The sequence below is a fragment of the Asterias amurensis genome, chromosome 11 (genome assembly GCF_032118995.1).
Source record: "Asterias amurensis chromosome 11, ASM3211899v1".
Taxonomy (NCBI): domain Eukaryota; kingdom Metazoa; phylum Echinodermata; class Asteroidea; order Forcipulatida; family Asteriidae; genus Asterias; species Asterias amurensis.
The window spans coordinates 19,684,591-19,695,797 of NC_092658.1; the positions used below are offsets into that span (position 1 = coordinate 19,684,591).

Below are 11,207 nucleotides of genomic sequence, written 5' to 3' on the forward strand. Positions count from 1 at the left end.
CCCCGCTTACGTGCAAGCGCCGAATATCTGCGCTAGCCTTGTAAATGTAGAATCCCTAGTAACGCGGCGTACGCACGCGCAGAAGCCAAAATTGGCCGCTAACCTGTGAAATACGCTTGCCGTAAGCACGGAGTTCCCTTTATTGTTTATTCTATTTTATAATTTAATGTAGGCTTTTGCTTTTAAAATATATTTGAAATTTTGAAATATATTTTCACAGTCGTTCATGGTGGTCTGTTTCGGTTCCCTATTTTATTTTATTTTATTTAATCTTCAATGTATGCTTTAATTTTTTTTCCTAAGATGATTCTATTTTAATTGTTAACTTTGTACATATCAGATTGTTTTTATATAGGCTATATGAATTTTTTCTAACTGTTTTTTATCCTCTCCTGAAATTAGCGGCTCTTCCGCTGTTGGTTTGGTCAATAAATATATAATATATATATATAAGAGATACCGATTAAACATAGACAAGCCTAGTAAACCTCAAAACCCAACAGTATCAATTAACGCTAGAGATGAAAACAACACACTCAAAGTAGAAATCAGCATACCTTTAAAGGCAGTGGACACTATTGGTAATTACTCAAAATTAGTGCTGGGCGAATAGTGAAATTTTCTTGGGAAGCAATAATACAAAGATTCAAACATTGACTACAATGACATAAAAAAAACTACTATTTTGAGATGCAGCCTGGAGCTGTCTATTTTCCTGAGACATCAACAAACAGGGTAGGGTGTCGTGGCCGAGCGGATAAGAGCACCGAACTCAAGCTCTGGTGCTTCTGTTTAGCAGAGTGTGGGTTCGAATTCCGGTTGTGACACTTGTGTCCCTGAGCAAGACACTTAATTGCTTCTCTCCACCCAGGGGTAGATGGTTACCTGTGAGGGCAGAGATGGTTCTTATGATTGGTTTAGCCAAGTAGTGCATATTTATTGCACAAGGCTGAGATGGTTTAAGGAGTGTATTAAGGCCCAGTGACCAGGGGTAAAATAATGTGAAGCGCCTTGGGACACCCTCCGGTGGTAAAAAGCCCTATATAAAATGGGTTATTATTAATATTAACACAAACTATAACATTTCAGGGAACAGTTCGCGATTGTAGTTTTTCTTTTTCATTAATGATAAATGCCGTCCATGTTTTAAAGTGCAGAGTAAGTAATTTACACTTGCTCTTCAATCAGGTGTCACTTATTCTAAATACAAAGTAGGTTACTTGCACAGTATGCAAGAAATGATAAATTACAATTACCTATAACTGCGATGTAGAAATCACAAGAGGCATTGTTGATTGAGTTGTCTGTTGCTGTGTACTGCACTAAATGTGGCATGCTTGCAAGACTCAATACAACACTGTCTCCAATGATGTAGGCTGCGCCATTCACGTCGACGGTAATATCAGGAGAAAATCCAGAGTTGTCAATGGAAAAGTACTCCGCAGGTAACGTAAATGTTGCATAATTCTGACCCAGATTCGTCATAACTGTCTGTTTGCTGGGACATGTTAACTTGGGAGATTCATCATCTGTTACAAAATACAAAGTACAAGAAATAAAATCAATAAATAATGCGGAGAAATCAAGACCTGGGCCCAATTTCATTGCTCTGCTTAACGCGGAATTCTGCACTTACAATCACGATTCCCCGCTTACGTGCAAGCGCCGAATATCTGCGCTAGCCTTGTAAACGTAGAATCCCTAGTAACGCGGCGTACGCACGCACACAAGCCAAAATTCGCCGCTAACCTGTGAAATGCGCTTGCCGTAAGCACGGAGTTCCCTTTATTGTTTATTCTATTTTATAATTTAATGTAGGCTTTTGCTTTTAAAATATATTTGAAATATATTTTCACAGTCGTTCATGGTGGTCTGTTTCTGTTCCCTATTTTATTTTATTTTATTTAATCTTCAATGTATGCTTTAATTTTTTTTCCTAAGATGATTCTATTTTAATTGTTAACTTTGTACATATCAGATTGTTTTTATATAGGCTATATGAATTTTTTCTAACTGTTTTTTATCCTCTCCTGAAATTAGCGGCTCTTCCGCTGTTGGTTTGGTCAATAAATGTATAATATATATATATATAAGAGATACCGATTAAACATAGACAAGCCAAGTAAACCTCAAAACCCACCAGTATCAATTAACGCTAGAGATGAAAACAACACACTCAAAGTAGAAATCAGCATACCTAAAAGGCAGTGGACACTATTGGTAATTACTCAAAATTAGTGCTGGGCGAATAGTGAAATTTTCTTGGGAAGCAATAATACAAAGATTCAAACATTGACTACAATGACATCAAAAAAACTACTATTTTGAGATGCAGCCTGGAGCTGTCTATTTTCCTGAGACATCAACAAACAGGGTAGGGTGTCGTGGCCGAGCGGATAAGAGCACCGAACTCAAGCTCTGGTGCTTCTGTTTAGCAGAGTGTGGGTTCGAATTCCGGTTGTGACACTTGTGTCCCTGAGCAAGACACTTAATTGCTTCTCTCCACCCAGGGGTAGATGGTTACCTGTGAGGGCAGAGATGGTTCTTATGATTGGTTTAGCCAAGTAGTGCATATTTATTGCACAAGGCTGAGATGGTTTAAGGAGTGTATTAAGGCCCAGTGACCAGGGGTAAAATAATGTGAAGCGCCTTGGGACACCCTCCGGTGGTAAAAAGCCCTATATAAAATGGGTTATTATTAATATTAACACAAACTATAACATTTCAGGGAACAGTTCGCGATTGTAGTTTTTCTTTTTCATTAATGATAAATGCCGTCCATGTTTTAAAGTGCAGAGTAAGTAATTTACACTTGCTCTTCAATCAGGTGTCACTTATTCTAAATACAAAGTAGGTTACTTGCACAGTATGCAAGAAATGATAAATTACAATTACCTATAACTGCGATGTAGAAATCACAAGAGGCATTGTTGGTTGAGTTGTCTGTTGCTGTGTACTGCACTAAATGTGGCATGCTTGCAAGACTCAATACAACACTGTCTCCAATGATGTAGGCTGCGCCATTCACGTCGACGGTAATATCAGGAGAAAGTCCAGAGTTGTCAATGGAAAAGTCCTCCGCAGGTAACGTAAATGTTGCATAATTCTGACCCAGATCCGTCATAACTGTCTGATTGCTGGGACATGTTATATTGGGAGATTCGTCATCTGTTACAAAATACAAAGTACAAGAAATAAAATCAATAAATAATGCGGAGAAATCAAGACCTGGGCCCAATTTCATGGCTCTGCTTAATGCAGAATTCTGCACTTACGATCACAATTACCCGCTTCTGTGCAAGCGCCGAATTTCTGCGCTATAGCCTTGTAGAACTAGGGGACACGACACAGGCAGGCTCAAAATAAGGAAGCCCCACTGCAGATCTAAGCGGATCAGATGTCATTTTCAGTGAGAAGCAGAAACAGTTGGAACGACCTTCCTGACAAAGCCATAATTAATGCATCATCAAATAACAAATTGGATGGATAACTTTCCGTATGGCGCCACCACTTTTTCACTCATTTTTACAAAAAGGGATATATCAATCAGGTAAATTAGATACTATATTATTTTATTTCAAATGAAAAAGTGGTGGCGCCATACGGAAACTTTTCCCGAATAACTAAAAATGTAAATGATTAAATACAACTTGCAGTTTTTTCTTACTTAGCCAGTGGAAAACATCAGTTTGGTGACAACATCTCGAGTCACCGTCGCTCTACACGTGCGACTCTCGCTTCAAAACCAAAAGCATAAACAAGAAAGCAGTCTGGTTGCGAACCAGTTAACTGCACATAACGTAAAGAAGTCTAGAAATCCGACCATCTCGACACTAGTAATAGTACTTGTCAAGAGGGGGCGCTATATAGAGAGATTTTGACAGGTGTCATCATTCGATTAGCTTCCATAGGTTGACCCCGCGGTGCTCACTCGAGTGAGCCCCTGACGTGAGCTAAACGAACGATCACTCACCGTCATGCACCTGAGGCCAGCCCCCCCAAGGTACCCTCTCCATAAGCACGGCACTTGGGGCTGACCTAAGAGACCCTGGAATGATGTAAATCGAAAGCACCGGGTGCACCGGGGTCGACCCACCCAAGGAAGCTCGAAACTATTCTTGAACATGTATACACAACCATACACAAAATATAACGAGCAGGCTACAACCATGCACAAAGCTTCATAGGCAGTGTAGTGTCAACGCCCCCTCCAAGGATTATAAAGGGAAAATAGAGCCCGAACTCCATAACGAGGCTAAAAACGGTACGCACATGCGCAGTTCGGGCACAACAACCATCCAATTCCTTGGATTCCTCTTTGACAAAAATACAGAGTTTATTCTTATTCAAGCAGAAACTAAAAGCTCAACCTAAGCAGACTTCCAACCTCGAGTTTACTTTATGCCAATATCTAAGCTGTAATTTAGTTATATTAATAGTGTGTCTCATAATATTGTTCTACTGTTCTTTGTTTTGTTATTTAATGAGTGCACTGATGCTTCTTGGAAACCTCCCTCCTCACACAAAATCCTATGTTTTTCTTTAATCATTATAATATAGTGTACATTTTATCAATTTTCTTTGTGTGTTGTAACAAAATAATATATTTAACAAAATGAATGAATGAACTTACGATCCAACCCAATAGGAAATGTGGTGAACGGGTAGGCCAACCCATGTGGAAGTTGCCATTGGTTGTGGGCGGAAGTCCGTTTCCACAATGCCACGCGTTTTACTCCATTCGTGGTCTTTCTTTTTAGTTCATATTTTTGTGTATACTGCGGATGAAATTTTTCATAAACACTTCCTACCCTACCCGTCGTGAGCAGGGTTAATTATTTTCTGTGAATCAGTTATTTCCAGGGAAAATCCCGTGAGGGTAGAGCGATAAGATCTACCCAAAATTACCATGAAATTATAGTGTGAAAAGGGCATGAGTGTAGTTATAGATGCTATGTCAGATTTTTGGCCGGTTTGACCCAACAACTTTGATTTAAAATTCAATAGGTATGTTGATGGGGGTCGAGAAATTTACAAGCTTTCATTTGAGCCATTGCTCGAAAAAGTCCGCCAATTATTAGTAGCAATGAAATAAAGTGCTCAAAATTAATTTTTGTCGGGATCCCGACAATCACATGACCAAGTCTTATGTGTTTTATTAAGCAACGTTTTAAATTTTTGTCATGGTTCCTGACCATTAAAAGTAAAGTTAAACTTTTTTTCGTTAGAGCGGGTGATACTCTTTGAAATACCATTCACTCAAAAAAAAATCTATTTTTTAATGTTTGGGGCCAAAAATCTGACATAGCATCTTTAACAACCATGTACAACTTATGAACAATCGACAATACTTACTTAGTGAAGTGTCACAACCATCCCTTTGGGTGGATGGTTTCAAAAAGGGAAAGAAAGCCCGAATTCGATAATAACGCCCCCTGGGATTATTTAAAAGGGGAACCGAATTCCATAACGTGGCTATTTACAGAATGCACATGCGCTGTTCAGGCACAACCACCCGTGGTTTAACTTCATACGTCTTGGTGCGTTCGTTTAGCTCCCCTGGGTCTACCCCAGTGTGTGGCGTGTTTTTTTTTCCAGAACGAACGTGGGTAATTATCTGCACACGTTCGTCCTGGAAAAAACACTCCACACACCGGGGTCGACCCAGGGAGGGAAGCTAAACGAACGCACCGTAGAGATGGCTCCACAAATTGTTTATAATTTCGTCAAAATAAATCAATGGCGGAAGCAGTTGCATTATAAAACAACAATAAACATTCCTAGGCAGTTCATAACGGTCTAAACGTGCCTGGTTTTGCTTTCAGAAGAAGAAAAAATGTTTACGATGAACTTCCTGCAGGAAGCACATAAAGTCTGATACCCCAAATTTTTACGATTGCCTTAAAGGCAGTGGACACTATTGGTGATTACTCAAAATAATTAATAGCATAAAACCTTTCTTGGCAACGAGTAATGGGGAGAGGTTGATAGAATAAAACATTGTGAGAAACGGCTCCCTCTGAAGTGAAGTGGTTTTTCGAGAAAGAAGCAATTTACCACGAATTTGATTTCGAGACCCGAGATTGAGAGTTAATTTTGTGGTCTCGAAATCAAGCATTTGAAATCACACAACTTCGTGTGACAAGGATTTTTTTCTTTCATTATTATCTCGCAACTTTGACAATCGATTGAGCTTAAAATTTCACAGGTTTGTTATTTTATGTATATGTTGAGCTACACCAAGTGAGAAGACTGGTCTTTGACAATATTACTTATAGTGTCCAGTGTCTATAATTGATCTATTTGGTAAATGTTCCACAAAAATTACCATCAAAACCTATTTGATGAGAAGAACTGTAGCCGTTGATAGTATATAAATTATTTCGAGATAGGATTCCCTTCGAAGAATTATTTTGAATATCTTTTTGTCACCCAAAACTGTTGAATCTGATCAGCGATTCAAGCATAATATCGTTTGTCAGATTCCTGTGTATAAAGTTCCAACTTCTGTTAAAATTTGGTCTTAATTGGTCATCGAAGCTTTCGCAAGAAAAACACCCTTACCAAGCCTGACCCTCTGGTACGTCTTCTCACTCGGTGTAGCTCAACATATGCACAAAATAATAAACCTGTGAAGATTTGAACTCAATTGGTCGTCGAAGTTGCGAGATAATTATAAAGGAAGAAAAAACACCCTTGTCACACGAAGTTGCGTGCTTTCAGATGCTTGATTTCGGGACCTCAAAATTTAACTCCGAGGTCTCGAAATAAAATCCGTGGAAAATTACTACTTTCTCGAAAACTGCGTTACTTCAGAGGGAGCCGTTTCTCACAATGTTTTATACTATCAACCTCTCCCCATTACTCGTCACCAAGTAGGGTTTTATGGGGATAATTATTTTGAGTAATTACCAATAGTGTCCACTGCCTTTATTGGTAATTACTCAAAATAATTATTGGCATAAAACCTTACTTGGTAACAAGTAATGGGGAGAGGTTGATGGTATAAAACATTGTGAGAAACAGCTCCCTCTGAAGTGATCTAGTTTTGGAGAAAGAAGGAATTTTCCACGAATTTGATTTTAAGACCTCAAGTTTAGAACTTGAGGTCTCGAAATCAAGCATCTGAAAGCACACCACGTCGTGTGACAAGGGTGTTTTTTCTTTCATAGTTATCTCGCAACTCCGACGACCGATCGAGCTCAAATTTGAACAGGTTTGTTATTTTATGCATATGTTGAGATACACCAAGTGAGAAGACTGGTCTTTGACAATTACCAATAGTGTACACTGTCTTTAAGGGACACTTTTGAAACTAAACCTAGGCCTACAAACTGGTATCAAAACCAACTTACCTTCGGCGTTCACTGCAGCGACGACACATAGGCCTACTATTGCCGCCACAACTTGAAGAATCTGGGCGAAGCGTGTCATTTCCCCCTTCACGTTTGGTTTATGTCTTAGTGTTAATGATTGACACAACCCATCAGATAATTACATATTAACAGCAAAATCAAATTCGTCTAAAACAGTAGATTATGTGTTTCTGGTAGCTGTTTCAGAGACTGAGGGTAAGTCGAGACTACCTGACGCAGCAAACATAAACAAGGAACTAAACTATACAGTCAATGGCAGATATAAAAATCACACAAAAACTGCACCCACAATAGTATCCTATTGCGGCTCAGACTCAAAGGTGCCTGGAAGCTCAATGATGACGTCACTATACTAAAACGGTTTATTGGCACCATTCCAGACGCTATTATACCCGAAAAGGAAAACGTTATAACCGTCTGAAGAATTTTGTGTTTGTGTTTGTTTGTTTGTTTGTTTGTTTGTTTGTTTGTTTGTTTGTTTGTTTGTTTGTTTGTTTGTTTGTTTGTTTGTTTGTTTGTTTGTTTGTTTGTTTGTTTGTTTGTTTGTTTGTTTGTTTGTTTGTTTGTTTGTTTGTTTGTTTGTTTGTTTGTTTGTTTGTTTGTTTGTTTGTTTGTTTGTTTGTTTGTTTGTTTGTTTGTTTGTTTGTTTGTTTGTTTGTTTGTTTGTTTGTTTGTTTGTTTGTTTGTTTGTTTGTTTGTTTGTTTGTTTGTTTGTTTGTTTGTTTGTTTGTTTGTTTGTTTGTTTGTTTGTTTGTTTGTTTGTTTGTTTGTTTGTTTGTTTGTTTGTTTGTTTGTTTGTTTGTTTGTTTGTTTGTTTGTTTGTTTGTTTGTTTGTTTGTTTGTTTGTTTGTTTGTTTGTTTGTTTGTTTTGTGAAATCATGAAAACTGAAACAATTTTCCAGATAATTAACACACAATCAAGTTTGTCTATTAAAAGACACTGGACACCTTTGGTAATTGTCAAAGACAAGTCTTCTTACTTGGTGTATAGTTATGCACAAAATAACAAACCTGTTAAAATTTGAATTCAATATTGGTCGTCAAAGTTGCGAGATCATTATTGGAGAATAAACACCTCAAAATCTAATTCTGAGGTCTCGAAATCAAATTCGTGGAAAATTACTTCTTTCTCGAAAACTATGTCACTTCAGAGGGAGCCGTTTTGACATAGTTTTATACTATCAACAGCTCTCCATTGATTGTTACAAAGTAAGTTTTTATGCTAACAATTCGTGCTTTCGATTTATTTATGGTAGCTGTTTTAGGGACTGAGAAAATATCGAAACATCTACGCTGCACCCACAAGAAACTAATAACTGCATTGACAAATATTGCACCCACAATAATATCCAGTATCGCCAGAGGTGCCCAAAGGCTCAATAGTAAACTTGTGGTGGTGTGGTGGGTTTTTACAAAAAGTTTATGTGTTTTGCATCAGAGTCCAACTTTCTCTAGCCTTTAGTCAAGGCGCACGCGGCACACCAGATGGCACGAAACGCCGCTCGCGGTGATTGCAAAAACGTTGGTCAAATCATTTGTTGGGCAAAGTAACTTCAACAATTATTGGTCGATAATTGCCCAACAAAACCAATAATTGGTGTTGTTGGGCAAACATTTTGTTTGCCAATTTTTTCTTTTTTAAAGTGGAACAAAAGTTGGGCAAGTGTTGGGCAAATAATTCGTCATCTGAATTTATCATAACTGTTGGTTACACTTTTGCTTATTTATTAGGCAACTTTTTTGGTTGGTAAAAGTGATGCACATTAGTTGGTCAAAATCATCCGATCATGCGCACTACGATCAAAGAGTTGCCCAAAATTTGGGCAAGGTATAAAAAAAACATAATGATATTTTCCAACATGGCGAGTGGCGGAGAGGCTCTGACGAGCGGGGTTTTCCAGTAGATATAGATCAAATTTGAAGGTTAGTTTTTAACTAAATATGAAGTTGTGTTTTCTATTCAGTCGTACATAGTCGTGACAGTTGCAGAGGGAGCAACAAATTGACACTACTGTTGAATTAGTTTCAGTTTTTAGTTTCAGTTTTATCATGCCATTATGTGCAACGCCGGTTGTGGCATGTATGCGTGTGCTTGCGCTGCAACTGTCACGACTGTGTACAACTACTGAACAGGAAACAAACTGTATTTTAGTTAAAAACTAACCTTCCAAAGCATCTACAAACCACTGAGCACCCTCACGATTTTGAGAGAGATGCCAAGGTCACATCTCACTACCGTTTGCCATCGTGGAAAAGATATTTTCTATGCCTGGTTGTATGACGTATCACAGGAGAAACTGTGAATCAAAGGGTTAAATATATTCACCATTGGATAACACCGAAAAAGGTTAAATCATTAATAAAATCATCGCCCAATAAGTGGGTTATTGATAATGTATTAAATACCCAGAAAATGGGTAAAACGAAAATTACCCAACTGTTGGTTACCAAAATATACCCAACTATTGATTACCCAATTATTATTGTTATTAATTATTTGGCAATCAGAGGGCCTAACTTTGATGGGTAATATTTTGCCCAAAAGTTGGAGGAGTTCACTATTTGCCCTTAATTGGGTAAAGAGTTGGTTTTTTTTTTACCCAATTTTTTACAGTGTAGTTTTTTTTCGTGCGTTACATATTTGGGGCTGTGCGTGCTATCCGGTGTGCCGCGTGCGCATTGACTAAAGGCTAAGCTTTCTCCAGAAGACGATCTAGAGGATACTGATCGAAACGTCGAGTTAAACAAAAAACCGGTTCTTCTCAGAACCACCCCAACTCATTTAGAGTACATGGTGTTACCGCAGACCTTTCCAAACCTTTTCAACACGGTGTCGATCCGGATATGGCAACCAACCCTGCCCGGGAGGTGGGTTGATAAATCCTTATCCGTGTCGAAGATTTCAACACGGATCGAGAGCCGTAGTGTGAACACATCCGGGTTAATTTTCGATCCGTGTTGAGTGTGCGTGGCGCCATCCGCGCACACTACAGCATAGATATAGAATAGAACAATAGATCGGCCGCGCGTACATACGCGGGTTCTGGCATGGGGGCCGCCACTGCCTATCTCCCGTGTACATTTTTTGAGCGTTGCCGTCAGCACGTGACTTTTTGCCGTCAGAACGTAATATTTAGCCCGTCAAAGGCCTATCTCCCGTGTTCATTTTCCGCGCGTCGCTTTTCGAACGTAAAATTTGTACCGCGTCCATGGCGAACAAAAACTTTTTCTACAAAGGCAATGGCGCGTATGTACGCGCGGCCGATCTAGTTATTTTAATTCTATATCTATTGATTTTGCAGTGTGAAACGGTCGCACAATATCTGAATTGAAAGTTAGACGTGTAACCAAAAAGCTGATTTCCTGCCAGTAGTGTGAAAGCGAAGCTGTTTGTTTCCGAGTTGAAATTTTACCAAACCAACACGGACCCTATCGTCCGGATAAGGTTCGACACGGACAGATGGTCGATAGTGTGAAAAGGCCTTATGTATGGTGGCCCTGAAGGGACATCGCACATCGCAAATATCTTTGCAAATATTTGCGATGTCGCAATATCTTTGCAAATATCTTTGCAGATAGATATCTTTGGGAAGATATTTGCGACATCGCAAATATCTGCAAAGATATTTGCAAAGATATTTGCGACATCGCAAATATTTGCAAAGATATTTGCAAAGATATTTTGCGACATCGCAAATATTTGCAAAGATATTTGCAAAGATATTTTGCGACATCGCAAATATTTGCAAAGATATTTGCGATGTGCGATGTCCTTTCAGGGCCACCATACTTAAGTGTTTTGTTGTATAACAAATCATATGCATTTTCATA

The 11,207-nt window shown here is 38.7% G+C and overlaps 1 protein-coding gene across 2 annotated transcripts in view; it reads right to left on the reverse strand.

The window, feature by feature from the left end:
* The window catches only part of LOC139944020 (uncharacterized), a 57,909-nt gene extending 50,297 nt beyond the window's left edge, over positions 1 to 7,612 (reverse strand). The window contains exons 1-3 of one of the 2 annotated variants that reach the window (XM_071940954.1): positions 7,356 to 7,612; positions 2,896 to 3,168; positions 1,257 to 1,529 (exon numbers count right to left, since the gene is read on the reverse strand). In XM_071940954.1, coding sequence (XP_071797055.1) covers positions 1,257 to 1,529; positions 2,896 to 3,168; positions 7,356 to 7,434 — 625 coding nt within the window. In that variant the 5' untranslated portion in view covers positions 7,435 to 7,612. Of the gene's footprint in view, positions 1 to 1,256; positions 1,530 to 2,895; positions 3,169 to 3,667; positions 3,738 to 7,355 lie in introns of those variants that run through there. The other variant, XM_071940955.1, reaches the window with a different exon arrangement.
* Between the last annotated feature and the right edge of the window lie 3,595 nt (positions 7,613 to 11,207).